Source organism: Coregonus clupeaformis, unplaced genomic scaffold (assembly GCF_020615455.1).
Source record: "Coregonus clupeaformis isolate EN_2021a unplaced genomic scaffold, ASM2061545v1 scaf0372, whole genome shotgun sequence".
NCBI lineage: Eukaryota > Metazoa > Chordata > Actinopteri > Salmoniformes > Salmonidae > Coregonus > Coregonus clupeaformis.
In genome coordinates, this window is record NW_025533827.1 from 299716 (window position 1) to 317500 (window position 17785).

Genomic DNA, 17785 nt, shown 5'->3' on the forward strand with positions numbered 1-17785 from the left:
CAGTTTGTCAGTGATGTGTATGCCAAGGAACTTGAAGCTTTCCACCTTCTCTACTGCGGTCCCGTCGATGTGGATAGGGGGGGTGCACCCTCTGCTGTTTCCTGAAGTCCAGGATAATCTCCTTTGTTTTGTTGACGTTGAATGAGAGATTATTTTCCTGGCACCACACTCCCAGAGCCCTCACCTCCTCCCTGTAGGCGGTCTCGTCATTGTTGGTAATCAGGCCTACTATTGCTGTGTCGTCTGCAAACTTGATGATTGAGTTGGAGGCGTGCTTGGCCACGCAGTCATGGGTGAACAGGGAGTACAGGAGGGGGCTGAGCACGCACCCTTGTGGGGCCCCAGTGTTGAAGATCAGCGAAGTGGAGGTGTTGTTTCCTACCTTCACCACCTGGGGGCGGCCCGTCGGGAAGTCCAGTACCCAGTTGCACAGGGCGGGGTTCAGACCCAGGGCCTCGAGCTTAATGATGAGCTTGGAGGGTACTATGGTGTTGAATGCTGAGCTATAGTCAATGAACAGCATTCTTACATAGGTATTCCTCTTGTCCAGATGGGATAGGGCAGTGTGCAGTGTGATGGCGATTGCATCGTCTGTGGATCTATTGGGGCGGTAAGCAAATTGAAGTGGGTCTAGGGTGACAGGTAAGGTAGAGGTGATATGATCCTTGACTAGTCTCTCAAAGCACTTCATGATGACAGAAGTGAGTGCTACGGGGCGATAGTCATTTAGTTCAGTTACCTTTGCTTTCTTGGGTACAGGAACAATGGTGGCCATCTTGAAGCATGTGGGGACAGCAGACTGGGATAGAGAGAGATTGAATATGTCCGTAAACACTCCAGCCAGCTGGTCTGTGCATGCACTGAGGACGCGGCTAGGGATGTCGTCTGGGCCGGCAGCCCTGCGAGGGTTAACACGCTTGAATGTCTTACTCACGTCGGCTACAGAGAAGGAGAGCCCACAGTCCTTGGTAGTGGGCCTCGTCAGACAGACGAGACAGACTTCTTCAGACAGCATTGAGGAGTACACCACATCAGTCACTGGCTTCATCAATAAGTGCATCGATGATGTCGTCCCCACAGTGACCGTACGTACATACCCCAACCAGAAGCCATGGATTACAGGAAACATCCGCACTGAGCTAAAGGGTAGAGCTGCCGCTTTCAAGGAACGGGACTCTAACCCGGACGCTTATAAGAAATCCCGCTATGACCGCCGACGAACCATCAAACAGGCAAAGAGTCAATACAGGTCTAAGATTGAATCATACTACACTGGCTCTGACGCTCGTCGGATGTGGCAGGGCTTGAAAACTATTACAGACTACAAAGGGAAGCACAGCCGCGAGCTGCCCAGTGACACAAGCCTACCAGACGAGCTAAATCACTTCTATGCTCGCTTCGAGGCAAGCAACACTGAAGCATGCATGAGAGCACCAGCTGTTCCGGACGACTATGTGATCACGCTCTCCGTAGCCGATGTGAGTAAGACTTTTAAGCAGGTCAACATTCACAAGGCCGCAGGGCCAGACGGATTACCAGGACGTGTACTCCGAGCATGTGCTGACCAACTGGCAAGTGTCTTCACTGACATTTTCAACATGTCCCTGACTGAGTCTGTAATACCAACATGTTTCAAGCAGACCACCATAGTCCCCGTGCCCAAGAACTCTAAGATAACCTGCCTAAATGACTACCGACCCGTAGCACTGACGTCTGTAGCCATGAAGTGCTTTGAAAGACTGGTCATGGCTCACATCAACAGCATAATCCCAGAAACCCTAGACCCACTCCAATTTGCATACCGCCCCAACAGATCCACAGATGATGCAATCTCTATCGCACTCCAAACTGCCCTTTCCCACCTGGACAAGAGGAACACCTACGTGAGAATGCTATTCATTGACTACAGCTCAGCATTCAACACCATAGTGCCCTCAAAGCTCATCACTAAGCTAAGGATCCTGGGACTAAACACCTCCCTCTGCAACTGGATCCTGGACTTCCTGACGGGCCGCCCCAGGTGGTAAGGGTAGGTAACAACACATCTGCCACACTGATCCTCAACACGGGGGCCCCTCAGGGGTGCGTGCTCAGTCCCCTCCTGTACTCTCTGTTCACCCATGACTGCATGGCCAGGCACGACTCCAACACCATCATTAAGTTTGCCGACGACACAACAGTGGTAGGCCTGATCACCGACAACGATGAGACAGCCTATAGGGAGGAGGTCAGAGATCTGGCCGTGTGGTGCCAGGACAACAACCTCTCCCTCAACGTGACCAAGACAAAGGAGATGATTGTGGACTACAGGAAAAAAAAAGAGGACTGAGCACGCCCCCATTCTCATCGACGGGGCTGTAGTGGAACAGGTTGAGAGCTTCAAGTTCCTTGGTGTCCACATCACCAACGAACTATCATGGTCCAAACACACCATGACAGTCGTGAAGAGGGCACGACAAAGCCTATTCCCCCTCAGGAGACTAAAAAGATTTGGCATGGGTCCTCAGATCCTCAAAAAATTCTACAGCTGCACCATCGAGAGCATCCTGACTGGTTGCATCACCGCCTGGTATGGCAACTGCTTGGCCTCTGACCGCAAGGCACTACAGAGGGTAGTGCGTACGGCCCAGTACATCACTGGGGCAAAGCTCCCTGCCATCCAGGACCTCTATACCAGGCGGTGTCAGAGGAAGGCCCTCAAAATTGTCAAAGACTCCAGCCACCCTAGTCATAGACTGTTCTCTCTGCTACCGCACGGCAAGCGGTACCGGAGTGCCAAGTCTAGGTCCAAAAGACTTCTCAACAGCTTCTACCCCCAAGCCATAAGACTCCTGAACAGCTAATCATGGCTACCCGGACTATTTGCACTGCCCCCCACCCCATCCTTTTACGCTGCTGCTACTCTGTTAAGTATTTATGCATAGTCACTTTAACTCTACCCACATGTACATATTACCTCAACTACCTCAACTAGCCGGTGCCCCCGCACATTGACTATGCAACGGTACCCCCCTGTGTATATATAGCCTCCCTACTGTCACTTTATTCTATTGTATATATAGCCTCCCTACTGTCACTTTATTTTACTTCTGCTCTTTTTTTTTCTCAACACTTTTTTGTTGTTGTTTTATTCTTACTTTTTTGTTTAAAATAAATGCACTGTTGGTTAAGGGCTGTAAGTAAGCATTTCACTGTAATGTCTGCACCTGTTGTATTCGGCGCATGTGACCAATAAAATTTGATTTGATTTGATTTGATTTGATTCGTCAGTGGCACTGTGTCATCCTCAAAGCGGACGAAGAAGGTGTTTAGCTTGTCCGGAAGCAAGACGTCGGTGTCTGTGATGTGGTTGGTTTTCCTTTTGTAATCCGTGATTGTCTGTAGACCCTGTAGCCACACACGTCTCGTGTCTGAGCCGTTGAATTGCATCTCCACTTTGTCTCTGTGCTGATGTTTTGCCTGTTTGATTGCCTTACGGAGGGAATAACTACACTGTTTGTATTCTGCCATATTCCCAGTCACCTTGCCATGGTTAAATGCGGTGGTTCGCGCTTTCAATTTTGCGCGAATGCTGCCATCTATCCACAGTTTCTGGATAGGGTAGGTTTTAATAGTCACAGTGGGTACAACATCTCCTATACACTTCCTGATAAACTCAGTCACCGTCTCAGTGTACTCGTCACTGTTATTCTCAGAGGCTACCCGGAACATATCCCAGTCTGCGTGATCAAAACAATCTTGAAGCGTGGATTTCGATTGGTCAGACCAGCGTTGAATAGTCCTTAGCACGGGTACTTCCTGTTTGAGTTTCTGCCTATAGGAAGGGAGGAGCAAAATGGAGTCGTGATCAGATTTGCCAAAGGGAGGGCGGGGGAGGGCCTTGTAGGCATCCCGGAAGTTGGAGTAGCAGTGGTTGAGTGTTTTAGCAGCGAGAGTACTACAGTCAATGTGTTGATAGAACTTCGGTAGCATTTTCCTCAAATTTGCTTTGTTAAAATCCCCAGCTACAATAAATGTTGCCTCACGATATGTGATTTCCAGTTTGCATAGAGTCCGGTGGAGTTCTTTGAGGGCCATTGTGGTATCGGCTTGAGGGGGAATATACACGGCTGTGACTATAACCGAAGATAATTATCTTGGGAGGTAATACAGTAAGCATTTGATTGTGAGGTATTCTAGGTCGGGTGAACAAAAGGACTTGAGTTCCTGTATGTTATCACAATCACACCATGAGTAGTTAATCATGAAACATACACCCCCCCCCACGCTTCTTCTTCTCGGAGAGATCTTTATTTCTGTCTGCAATGAACTGAGAACCCAACAGGCTGTACGGCTGTACGGACGGTGTATCCCGAGAGAGCCATGTTTCCGTGAAACAGAGTACGTTACAATCCCTGATGTCTATCTGGAAGGAAATCCTCGCATTGAGCTCGTCAACTTTATTATCCAGAGACTGAACTCGGAAGCGGTGGGTGGTGAGCGCGCCTCCCGAGTCGGACTAGAAGACCGCTCCGAATACCTCTTCTCCGCCGGCGGTGTTTTTGATCAACCTCTAGGGGGTACGAAAAAAGGATTCGGGAAAGTTTGTATTCTTGGTCGTAATGCTGGCGAGTTACCGCTGCTCTGATATCCAAAAGTTATTCCCGGCTGTAATGTAATGATGTAATAACACACAAAAAGATCTGGCCTAATAATGCAAGAAATAACACCTAAAAAAACAAAATACTGCATCTGCGTCATTTTCACATATTTTTACCAAAAGTATGTGAACACCTGCTCGTCAAACATCTCATTCCAAAATCATGGGCATTAATATCGAGTCGGTCCCCCCTTTGCTGCTATAACAGCCTCCACTCTTCTGGGAAGGCTTTCCACTAGATGTTGGAACATTGCTGCGGGGACTTGCTTCCAAGAGCATTAGGGAGGTCGGGCACTGATGATGGGCGATTAGGCCTGGCTCACAGTCGGCGTTCCAATTCATCCAATTCATTCGATGGGGTTGAGGTCTGGGCTCTGTGCAGGCCAGTCAAGTTCTTCCACATCGATCTCGACAAACCATTTCTGTATGGACCTTGCTTTGTGCATGGGGGCATTTTCATGCTGAAAACCATCAAGCGCTATGATGAAACTGGCTCTCATGAGGACCGCCACAGGAAAGGAAGACCCAGAGTTACCTCTGCTGCAGAGGATAAGTTAATTAGAATAACTGCACCTCAGATTGCAGCCCAAAAAATGCTTCACAGAGTTCAAGTAACAGATAGATCTCAACATAAACTGTTCATAGGGGACTGTGTGAATCAGGCCTTCATGGTCGAATTGCTGCAAAGAAACCACTGCTAAAGGACACCAATAAGAAGAAGAGACCTGCTTGGGCCAAGAAACATGGGCAATGGACATTAGACCGGTGGAAATGTGTCCTTTGGTCTGATGAGTCCAAATTTGAGATTTTTGGTTCCAACCGCTGTGTCTTTGTGAGACGCAGAGTAGGTGAACGGATGATCTCCGCATGTGTGGTTCCCACCGTGAAGTATGGAGGTGGTGGTGGTGTGATGGTGCTTTGCTGGTGACACTGTCTGTGATTTATTTAGAATTCAAGGCACACTTAACCCCTCAGAACCTGGTTCCTCTCTACCCAGTACAGTCAGTAGAGGACTGACCACCCCTCAGAACCTGGTTCCTCTCTACCCAGTACAGTCAGTAGAGGACTGACCACCCCTCAGAACCTGGTTCCTCTGGTCTACCCAGTACAGTCAGTAGAGGACTGACCACCACTCAGAACCTGGTTCCTCTCTACCCAGTACAGTCAGTAGAGGACTGACCACCCCTCAGAACCTGGTTCCTCTGGTCTACCCAGTACAGTCAGTAGAGGACTGACCACCCCTCAGAACCTGGTTCCTCTCTACCCAGTACAGTCAGCAAAGGACTGACCACCCCTCAGAGCCTGGTTCCTCTCTACCCAGTACAGTCAGTAGAGGACTGACCACCACTCAGAACCTGGTTCCTCTCTACCCAGTACAGTCAGCAAAGGACTGACCACCCCTCAGAGCCTGGTTCCTCTCTGAAGACAGAGAAGGTGTGTGTGTGTGTGTGAGATACTAACCGGCAGGTGTGTGAAGACAGAGAAGGTGGAACAGAGGAAGGCGATGAGGTCACTCAGGTAGTCGCTCGGAGCCCCGCCCCCCTGGGCTGCTGTCCAATCATAGTCCGCCAGCTGAATGAACTGGTCGATCTTAGCGTTCAGATTGGTGTAGATCTCCTCTTCTGCTGCGTGTCTCGCATCCTGGAGAGCGAGATGTTTACATTTAGGTAATTTAGCAGATAACAGAGCAACTTTCAGTTAGCGCCTGATCGATGTGGGATCTTTGGGTCCGATACCAATTTTATGGAGGCAAAAGTCACTAATTACTGACACACACTGAGTATACAAAACATTAAGAACACCTGCTCTTTCCATGACACACTGATGAGGTGAATCCAGGTGAAAGCTATGATCCCTTATTGATGTCACCTGTTAAAGCCACTTGAATCAGCGTAGATGAAGGGGAGGAGACAGGGTTAAAGGTTAAATAAGGATTTTTAAGCCTTGAGACAATTGAGACATGGATTGTGTTATGTGTGCCATTCAGAGGGTGAATGGGCAAGACAAAATATTTAAGTGCCTTTAAACGGGGTATGGTAGTAGGTGCCAGGTGCACCGGTTTCTGTGTCAAGAACTGCAACGCTGCTGGGTTTTTCACACTCAACAGTTTTCTCCGTGTGGATCAAGAATGGTCCACCACCCAAAGGACGTCCAGCCAACTTGACACGACTGTGGGAAGCGTTGGAGTCAACACGGGGCCGGCATCCCTGTGGAACTGCAGATTGCGTATTTCAGAAAACGAACTAAATAACTAACATAATAAAGCCCAGTGTTCTCTGTGTTCACTTTGGCGCCAGTCCAGTATTAGCACATAGGTAGCACACATTGCTAGGTAACTAGCTAAGCAAACTACCTTTCTGGCTAGCTAGCCAGCTAATGTTAATTAGGTGAGAACGTGATGAGGACAGGGGCTGCTTGCTTGGTGAAGTGTACTTTTGATTATTTAATTATTCAAAAAAATATGCTGGCTGTGGCAAGCTGCTCACTGTCAAATCGCTATGCCTACTCTCTCTCTCTCTCTCACATTGTGACCTAGGGCTGAATGATGTTCAACGAGCGGCTCGTAGAGCGTCCTCTTCAGGCAACCATTGAAAATGTTTTTTTTTTAATTTGACGCAAATGAGCAGACGTATTTGTTTATTCTATGTATATAATATTGGTGCTTTATCTGTGGAATAAAGACCGATACAAATATTTCTGTGAAATGCTTATATCGGACGATAATATCGGTCAACCGATTTATTGGTTGGGTTCTACTTACAGTCAGTTCATTCCATTAAGGTAGGTCAACCACATATCAGTTATAGCAAGGAAAACTTTCCTCAAGAAAGCGGCTATCAGCAACATCAGTGCCTGTAACAAAGGACAAGTGGGGGATGGAGAGGGAGAGACGGACGGAGAAAGACAGAGACGGATGGAGAAAGAGAGAGACGGACGGGGAAAGAGGGTGAGACGGATGGAGAGACGGATGGAGAAAGACAGAGACGGACGGGGAAAGAGGGTGAGACGGATGGAGAGACGGATGGAGAAAGACAGAGACGGACGGGGAAAGAGGGTGAGACGGATGGAGAGACGGATGGAGAAAGACAGAGACGGATGGAGAAAGACGGAGAGACGGACGGGGAAAGAGGGTGAGACGGACGGGGAAAGAGGGTGAGACGGACGGGGAAAGAGGGTGAGACGGACGGAGAAAGACGGAGAGACGGACGGGGAAAGAGGGAGAGACGGACGGGGAAAGAGGGAGAGACGGACGGGGAAAGAGGGTGAGATGGACGGGGAAAGAGGGTGAGATGGACGGGGAAAGAGGGAGAGACGGACGGAGAAAGACAGAGACGGATGGAGAAAGACGGAGATACGGACGGGGAAAGAGGGTGAGATGGACGGCGAAAGAGGGAGAGACGGACGGAGAAAGACAGAGACGGATGGAGAAAGAGGGAGAGACGGACGGAGAAAGAGGGAGAGACGGACGGAGAAAGACAGAGACGGATGGAGAAAGAGAGAGTCTGGTTGCGCATGAGCATGTGCGTACCTTAAACGTGGACGTCCCGTAGAGCTTGGTAGCGTTGGCGGTCTCGGGGGGAACATTAGTGATGTTGGAGATGAACTCCTCCAGGTAAACACATGATGCTTCCAGCTGGGTCGTGTTGATGATCACCTGAACCAGCTAACACACAAACACACACACACACACACGTGATCAGGCAGAGGCACACCTCTGAGAGACCTCATAAGCAACATATCCAAACATTCCCCATAATCCTCTTTAAAAACTCAGACAGATTATCAAACATGTCCTTGCCAACAATACTTAGCACCTCTGAACAGTGTCACACAGCAAAGACTTTCAAAGTCGTCAGCCACTCAGCCTTGTTAAAATACTCCAAACCAGAAGGTGGCAGTAGCATTGTTTGCTTAAGGTCTAGATTCGAAGCTAGCTGCGTTAATGTTGCCATTTTCTAGAAAGCCCTTGTTGATACTAGCCAGATGGCCACAGCTAGATAACTACCTAGCAAGATGACGAAGAACATTCTTAATTCACTCTCGATATCCCATACTGCCAGTGCCAGCCCATAGCCAAATGTTTAGCTAGCTAGCTAGCTAGCGTAAGCATATTTGCTAGATAGCTAGCTAGCTAGCAGTTGTGCTAAGGACACTGCACTAACCAGGCAGCTAACACAGGCAGCGGTTTCATGGAAACTAGCTAATCCATTGTAATTTCATTATAATGTCAATACTAGCTACAGTGGTTAGCTAGCACGGAGGAAGTATTTAGTGTTGTGTAGCATTGCGTCTGTGCCCTTAGCTAGCTACCATCCCATAGCCTACATTGCATATGAAGTGTGACTGGCTCATCCGTGGACGTGCAGAGAAAATGCCCTTTTTTTCTTCCTTTTGTTGGTGCCTCCCCCACGTGGGGGTTTGTGCTCTCTGATTTGCTCAAAATCAAGTTGTTGGCCACTGACGAGCGCTGCGATTCGACGAGTAGAAACGGTAGGTTCGTCGCATACCGGGTCACCACTTTCCTTCTAGCATGAGAAGGAAAAGCCCTTATCAATGGTACATATCTTATCAATGGTACCATTGATACAGGTCTTATCAATGGTACATATAGCTACATTCTATATAGACCTGAGGGAGGGTCACAATGTGTTTTACCTCATAGCAACCCTATAGCAACCCCATAGCAACCCCTCCTTTAACAGATCTCATTAACTGTCTTACTGTCGCCTTGCTGTCGCTCACAGAACAAACCACACTGGAAATTAAGAGTCTGAGAAAGATAGAGAGCGAAAGAGTGATAAAGCGAGAAATATTGAGTGACCGACACATTACACGGTTCTTTCAAACACCATCAATTTATCCAGAACGCTGCAGCCCGCCTGGTGTTCAACCGTCCCAAGTTCTCCCATGTCAGCCCCGCTCCTCCGCACACTCCACTGGCTTCCAGTCGAAGCTCGCATCAACTACAAGACCATGGTGCTTACCTACGGAGCAGCAAGAGGAACTGCCCCCTCCCTACCTTCAGGCTCTGCTCAAACCCTACACCCCAACCCGAGCCCTCCGTTCTGCCACCTCGGATCTCTTGGCCCTCCCACCCCTACGGGAGGGCAGCTCCCGCTCAGCCCAGTCCAAGCTCTTCTCTGCACCCCAATGGTGGAACCAGCTTCCCCCTGAAGCTAGGACAGCAGAGTCCCTGCCCATCTTCTGAAAACATCTGAAACCCTAACTCTTCAAAGTGTATTTTAAATAATCCCACAGCACAGTTTGCTCTAAGTAAAACTGAGAAAAAACTGCAAATAAATTAACTTCATGTCCTGGATATAAAGCGTTAAGTTTGGGGCAAATACAACACATCACTGAGTACCACTCTTCATATTTTCAAGCATGGTGGTGGCTGCATCATGTTATGGGTATGCTTGTCATCGGTAAGGACTAGGGAGTTTTTTGTTTGTTGATAAAATGAAACGGAATACAGCTAAACACAGGCAAAACGGTTCAGTCCGGTTTGGTCTGCTTTCCAACAGACACAGAGAGACAAATTCACCTTCCAGCAGCACAATAACAAACACTGGTTACCAAGACAACATATACACTGGTTACCAAGACAACATATACACTGGTTACCAAGACAACATTCAATGTTCCTGAGTGGCCAATTTGCATATATTTCTCAAAGTACACTGCATAAAAATCATTTTTGTTGATCCCATTGGCCCTATTATGTATAGAAAGACTCACACCTCTTACCTCAGCCAGTCCTACGTTCTTCTTCTTCATGGCGTACTGTAGACAGTTACTGAGTGTTCTGGTTAACAGCAGGTTGGTCGACTTACGGATCATATCATCAATCTCTGTAGAGCTGAGAACACAGAGAGGTGACTTAACATTAGGAGATACACTGGGGCTTTGCAAATAGCAGTGCGGCTCTGCAAGGTTTCGTTGAAATGAACAGGGGCATCTCACATTTCGCAGAAGTTACACATCTAGTGTAGCAGGGCCGGTAAGACAGAACGGTTCACACCGGTAACGTTTGACCGGCAGAGAGTACTTAGCACCTCTGAACAGAGTGCCGGGTGTGGTTTACAAACCAGCAGTTAGACGCCTAAAAACACACCAAACTGAATGAACGGCAAATGTTCACTCAGTGCAATGTGTTTTCTCCTTTACTAAAAATATAAGCCGTTGTCTACTAAGCTAACATATGGAATTGTTTTAAGATGGTCATACACCATGGATAATTTAGCTAATTGATTTTGAATTTTAGGACCCCTATAGGTATCCATTTTTTTTTTTTTTTACATATACTTAACAAATATATAAACGCAATATGCAACAACTTCAAACGAGTTACATTTCATATAAGGAAATCAGTCAATTGAAATAAATACATTAGGTCCTAATCTATGGATTTCATATGACTGGGCAGGGGCACAGCCATGGGTGGGCATGGGAGGGCACCCACCGGGGAGCCAGGCCCAGCCAGTCAGAATGAGTTATTCCCCACAAAAAGGGCTTTATTACAGACAGATATACTCCTCAGTTTCATCAGCTGTCCGGGTGGCTGGTCTCAGACGATCCCGCAGGTGAAGAAGCCGGATGTGGAGGTCCTGGGCTGGCGTGGTTACACGTGGTCTGCGGTTCTGAGGCCGGTTGGACGTACTGCCAAATTCTCTAAAACGACGTTGGAGGCAGCTTATGGTAGAGAAATGAAAATTCAATAATCTGGCAACAGCTCTGGTGGACATTCTGGCAGTCAGCATGCCAATTACACGCTCCCTCAAAACTTGAGACATCTGTGGCATTGTGTTGTGTGACAAAACTTCACATTTTAGAGTGGCCTTTTATTGTCCCCAGCACAAGGTACACCTGTGTAATGATCATGCTGTTCAATCAGCTTCTTGATATGCCACACCTGTCATGTGGATGGATTATCTTGGCAAAGGAGAAATGCTCATTAACAGGGATGTAAACAAATTTGTGCACAAAATTTGAGAGAAATAAGCTTTTTGTGCGTATAGATTTTTTGGGTGGATATATTATTTCAGCTCATGAAACAAGGCACCAACACTTTACATGTAGCGTTTATATTTTTGTTCAGTGTATATTTAACACCTTATTTATTGGCATGAGACTACCGCCATACTTCCATTCATTTGTATGGGTTACTTTAAGACGAGTCCCGTGACACTTGTAGGGGGGTCACTGAGCAAAACGGAGAACACCATCGTGTTCGCGAGAGTCTCCCCTTTCCACAGCGGGGTTCATATTAGTAGCCCAAACGGTTCCGACGCTACAGACAGAAGACGTTGGCACATCAGCGTTACAGACTTCAGACGAGTCCCGTGGTGCTTCTTGTGGGGGAAAACGGAGCCACCATAGAGTTCTCCGTTTAGTTTTGACGCTACGGACGCTTTCGTGAGAGAGGACCGATTTTTCGGATATCTCACGGTCTGACAAACACCGCTGTAGCTCTGCCACTGATGCGGAAGGCCGACATCGACGGATGCTGTGGATTGAGACGCAGCCCATGCAAAAAAACACACCTCTAGCCTAAACAGACGGATTTTGATGGGGATTTGTTTATTATGTCACTTATGATTGACGCACGCGGATTTTAAGAGAGAACACCTAAAAAATAGAAGTTAAATATTGTTCATGAGTGAGTGGGTGAGGCAGCAACATGGCATCCTGTCTGAAAACCATGTCTGATGACGTTATAACTTATAGATGCATCTAGTGAAAAGGTTTCAGGACATCACCTGTTGTCGTTTTGTCTGCTTAGTACAGTCAGGTCTAGTTATGGTTAGGGTTTCAAAAAAGAGGCCCGATATAATAGCATGTTCTAAAATATATATATATCAACATTATACTAGGCTTAGGGTTATAGTTTCAAATAGGCCCTATTTATTAATTTGAGTTATTTTCAGTGTTTAGTCAGGTCTTGTTATGGTTAGGGTTAACAGGTTTCAAAAGAGGCCCAATGTAATAGCATGTTCTAAAATAGAAATGAAAATGTCAGAAATCCAAGAATAAATGAGAAAACATTGTAAAACAGAGAGAGAGAGAGAGAGACAGACAGAGAGAGAGAGAGACAGACAGAGAGAGAGAGAGAGTCAGACAGAGAGAGAGTAGAGAGAGAGAGACAGAAAGAGAGAGAGAGAGAGACAGAGAGAGAGACAGAGAGAGAGACAGACAGAGAGAGAGACAGAGAGAGAGAGAGACAGAGAGAGAGAGACAGAGAGAGAGAGAGACAGACAGAGAGAGAGAGAGGCAGAGAGAGAGACAGACAGAGAGCGTGACAGACAGAGAGAGAGACAGACAGAAGAGATTTTGGACAGTGCAGAAGGTCTATGTAGTACAGTGGCTTTAGACAATGTGACACACATGCTGTGAATCAATCTAGCTAACAATCAGCTCTTACCCCCTCCCACCCCCACAGGTCCCTGCCTAGATGCTACAGTGATAACCCATATTCTCTAAAGGAACAGGAGCTGGGGTTGGGTACCAGAAGTCCTCACAAGGATAGTAAAACAAGGGAGGGACATTTTGCAGGTCCCCACGAGGACAAATGCTATTATAGGCTTAGGGGTTAGGTTTAGGGTTAGGCTTAGAATTAAGGTTAGGGTTAGGAATTACGGTTAGGTTTAGGGTTAGGCTTAGGCTTATGGTTAGGTTAACGGTTAAGGTTAGATTTAGGGGTTAGGGAAAATAGGATTTTGGATGGGAATCAATTCTTTGGTCCCCACAAGGATAGCAATACAAAACAGTGTGTGTGTGTGTGTGTGTGTGTGTGTCTGTAAGTAGTGGTGCTATGGCTGACAGAGAAATTAAGTAACACAATGCTGACGTCCACCTAACGAGACGAGCAATCAGGAAATTACCAGAAGAAACCAGGGACTGGGAGCCGCACACACAAACACACAGAATAAACACACACACACACACAGAATAAACACACACACACACACAGAATAAACACACACACACAGCATGTTGAAAACATCCTGTGATATTTATTAGCTGTGTCCTGATTCACCCCGTGAGTTAAAACTATGGCGTATTATCATACCATTATCCATTCATTACATAGTATGTGTGTGTGTGTGTGTGTGTGTGTGTGTGTGTGTGTGTGTGTGTGTGTGTGTGTGTGTTGCGCGGTGGAGCGAGACGGAGTTGAGCGTTGGGAAATCAGGATAAAAGACAGAAAATAATGAGGATGAGAGGAGAAGGAAATCATTTCTGCTGTACGATCTTTGTTCGTTTATTTCTGTCTGCCAGGTCAGTAAGCCTGTCTGATTAAACGCACACACACACACACACGCAAACGCACGCACACGCAAACACACACGCAAACGCACGCACACGCAAACGCACACGCACACACACACACGCACACACACTTTCAGATTCCATATAATCAGCGCAATAGATCATCCCATTGGAGGCACATGCTACGTTAAAAACTACAATAACACTCAACTCCAGAAATATACTCACTGGCAAGATATGAACATTCTCTAGTGTCGTTCAATAACTGAAGTGATGTTCAGAATGCTTCTTATTTTTTCTATCTATCTATCAATGCCAAGGGGCTAAATGTAACTATATGAAAACTCATTTTTTGGTAACTTCTTCAACCTTTTCAACCTTAGCTGCATGTTTGGATCTCAACTGTCAACGAAAGCACATCATATTGTAGCTGTTGGTTGGAATGGAGTCCAGAGGAATAGTAGTCTGACCGAAACACAGACCTTGAACTAAATTCGGACATAATCGCCCGCTCTGTAATCGTCTAGCTGAACTTTCAGAACAAATCAGACAAAGGTAATCCTTCTCCTTATCACCATAACGACCCCCGGGGATTTGGCCTGATCAGGTCATAGAGGTGACCAGACCTGTCATGACCAGACCAGGTCAGAGGTGATCATATCACAAATCTGGCAGCAGGTCTAGAGACTGTTGCTTTGAAAACAGGCCCCTCCCTTCCCCAACATCCCCAGGCCCCTCCCCAACCTGCCCAGGCCCCTCCCCAACCTCCCCAGGCCCCTCCCCAATATAACCAACGGCAAACTAAAACCCTGGAGAGAGGTAAGCTTGCCACAATCCAATATATTTGATGCATCCTAGTATGCATTTGAAGTAAAAGTGAATGACAACAAGTGTGTGTGTGTGTGTATGTGTGTGTGTTTACCTGAGGTGCAGGTCTTCATAGTACTTGAGGCAGGCGTAGATGAACTCTTTGAGCTGAGAGTAGACTTTAGGAACAAACTCAGAGAACGGAAGCTTTTTAGGGAATGGAAGCTACAGAGGAGAGACAGAGAGAGAGACAGAGAGACAGAGAGACAGAGAGACAGAGAGACAGAGAGACAGAGAGACAGAGAGACAGAGAGACAGAGAGACAGAGAGACAGACAGAGAGACAGAGAGACAGAGAGACAGACAGACAGACAGACAGACAGACAGACAGACAGACAGACAGACAGACAGACAGACAGACAGACAGACAGACAGACAGACAGACAGACAGACAGACAGACAGACAGACAGACGAGAGAGAGAGAGAGAGAGAGAGAGAGAGAGAGAGAGAGAGAGAGAGAGAGAGAGAGAGAGGGAGAGAGAGAGAGAGAGAGAGAGAGAGATAGAGAGAGGGAGAGAGAGAGACAGAGAGAGAGGGAGAGAGAGGGAGAGAGAGAGACAGAGAGGGAGAGAGAGAGAGAGAGAGAGGGAGAGGCCAGGGATTACAGACAAACTTGAACAAAGTCAACTGTCCTAGTCCTAGAGAGTTTACAGGGTGTGCAGGCTTTGGTTCCAGCCCAGCCCTAATACAATTGAATCAACTAATTCACTCATTATCCAGGCTTTGAGTACATGGCAAGACCACTGTAAAACAGTCTCAAATGGCTGCCTGCCCCTTTTAATAGCCGGGCAACAGCACACATTTCAGCAAATAAAAGCCTGTTTCAAATAACGCTGGGTCCTAAATGAATTGTTTACGAGGTTTAATGTTACATTTGTTACATTAAATAATTCAGTAATGAGTCAACAAAAAAAAAAAGGATGACAATCATCATCATCATTTATCTCCAGTAAGAAACTGCTAGCCATCGGCTGCTAACAGCTGACAGTAACTGGCAAGCACAAAAACAGTCAACAACTTCGGAAGTACAGACCCTTAGAAATCGTCTCAACTGCTGAAAATACAGTCAAAAAGGAGCATAAGTGTTCTGTCAAGGAATTATTATTTTTTTTTGGGGGGGGGGTGACAGTGTGTAAACGATAACACAGTGCAGAAAATGCAGGAAGTGAATGCTGGAATTAAACAATGAACTATGCAATATGAGCAAAAGCTGTGTACATTACGGAAATAGAAGCCTGTCCCGCGGCAATTAGAATGGACATATATATTTTCAAATAACTGCCCTCTTCCCGCAAATTAATTTTGACGAACAAATCGCCCCCCCTCCAAGAAAGCCCACCCCTACACTCTAACCCCTAGTCAGTACCTTGTCCAGTTCAGGGTCTTGGAAGGGGAACTGGGAGGTGAACTGTCTGTTTTCCTCCTCTGTTGCCACAGGGATGGGACTAAAGTTATCCTGATCCAACACCTGCCTGAAGAGAGGAGGAGAGAGGGAAGAGAGGAGGAGAGAGGGAAGAGAGGAGGAGAGAGGAGGAGAGAGAAGAGAGGAGGAGAGAGGGAAGAGAGGAGGAGAGAGGGAAGAGAGGAGGAGAGAGGAGGAGAGAGAAGAGAGGAGGAGAGAGGGAAGAGAGGAGGAGAGAGGGAAGAGAGGAGGAGAGAGGGAAGAGAGAAGGAGAGAGAAAGAGAGAGGGAAGAGAGAAGGAGAGGGAAGAGAGAAGGAGAGAGAAGAGAGGAGGAGAGAGGGAAGAGAGGAGGAGAGAGGGGAAGAGAGGAGGAGAGAGGAGGAGAGAGAAGAGAGGAGGAGAGAGGAGGAGAGAGAGGGAAGAGAGAAGGAGAGAGGGAAGAGAGAAGGAGAGAGGGAAGAGAAGGAGGAGAGAGAAGGAGAGAAGGAGAGAGAAGGAGAGAGGGAAGAGAGGGAGAGAAGAGAGGAGGAGAGAGGTAAGAGAGGAAGAGAGAGGAGGAGAGGAGAGAGGGAAGAGAGGAGGAGAGAGAAGGAGAGAGGGAAGAGAGGAGGAGAGAGAAGAGAGGAGGAGAGAGGGAAGAGAGGAGGAGAGAGGAGGAGAGAGAAGAGAAGAGGAGAGAGGAGGAGAGAGAAGGAGAGAGGGAAGAGAGGAGGAGAGAGGGAAGAGAGGAGGAGAGAGGAGGAGAGAGGGAAGAGAGGAGGAGAGAGAAGAGAGGAGGAGAGAGGGAAGAGAGAAGAGAAGAGGAGAGAGAAGAGAGGAGGAGAGAGAAGAGAGGAGGAGAGAGAAGAGAGGAGGAGAGAGAAGGAGAGAGGAGGAGAGAGAAGGAGAGAGGAGGAGAGAGCAGGAGAGAGCAGGAGAGGGGAGGAGAGAGCAGGAGAGAGAAGGAGAGGGGAGGAGAGAGAAGGAGAGAGCAGGAGAGAGGAGGAGAGAGCAGGAGAGGGGAGGAGAGGGGAGGAGAGAGGAGGAGAGAGCAGGAGAGAGCAGGAGAGAGGAGGAGAGGGGAGGAGAGAGGAGGAGAGAGGAGGAGAGAGGAGGAGAGGGGAGGTTTATTCACCTTCCTCCCCTTCTCTCCATCCAAGCTTTTCTGGGTTCCGTGAGATTCCGAGGCCTTCTGAACACAAGGCGTGTGCCAGAAAGGTCTTCACAGGGATCAGTACTGGGAACTTGGGCCACCGGGGTTACACACACACACACACACACACACACACACACACACGCCACACCGCTCCAAGTTTCCAACATTCCGAACAGCATTCCAAAGAGAGGCTTTGAACCCTAGTTGTGTGTTATTCCACAATAGAGGCAACATTTCTGTGGTGCATGTGTGTGTGTGTGGGGGGGGGGGTAGGGGTCTGTGTTGTTTTACAGTGTATTGAATGTCCCTCTGGCATTTAGTAAGAAATAACTGCAGTAACAATGGTTCAACTGCCCGGGGGGGGGTCATCACCCCCCCCCCCCATCTGTCTTGCCAGGGACATTATCACTTCTCATGCATACTCTGCAGCAGAGGAAGTTAGTCCTTTCCTCTCCTGTCGTAAAACATCTC

The 17785-nt window shown here is 47.6% G+C and overlaps 1 protein-coding gene across 2 annotated transcripts in view; it reads right to left on the reverse strand.

The window, feature by feature from the left end:
* The window catches only part of LOC121560069 (exocyst complex component 6B-like), a 119369-nt gene that overhangs the window by 64835 nt on the left and 36749 nt on the right, over positions 1-17785 (reverse strand). For both annotated transcript variants that reach the window (XM_045215121.1, XM_045215120.1), the window contains exons 9-13: positions 16143-16248; positions 14832-14941; positions 10388-10499; positions 8169-8303; positions 6101-6280 (exon numbers count right to left, since the gene is read on the reverse strand). In XM_045215121.1, the coding sequence (XP_045071056.1) occupies positions 6101-6280; positions 8169-8303; positions 10388-10499; positions 14832-14941; positions 16143-16248 (643 nt within the window). The remainder of the gene's footprint in view (positions 1-6100; positions 6281-8168; positions 8304-10387; positions 10500-14831; positions 14942-16142; positions 16249-17785) is intronic.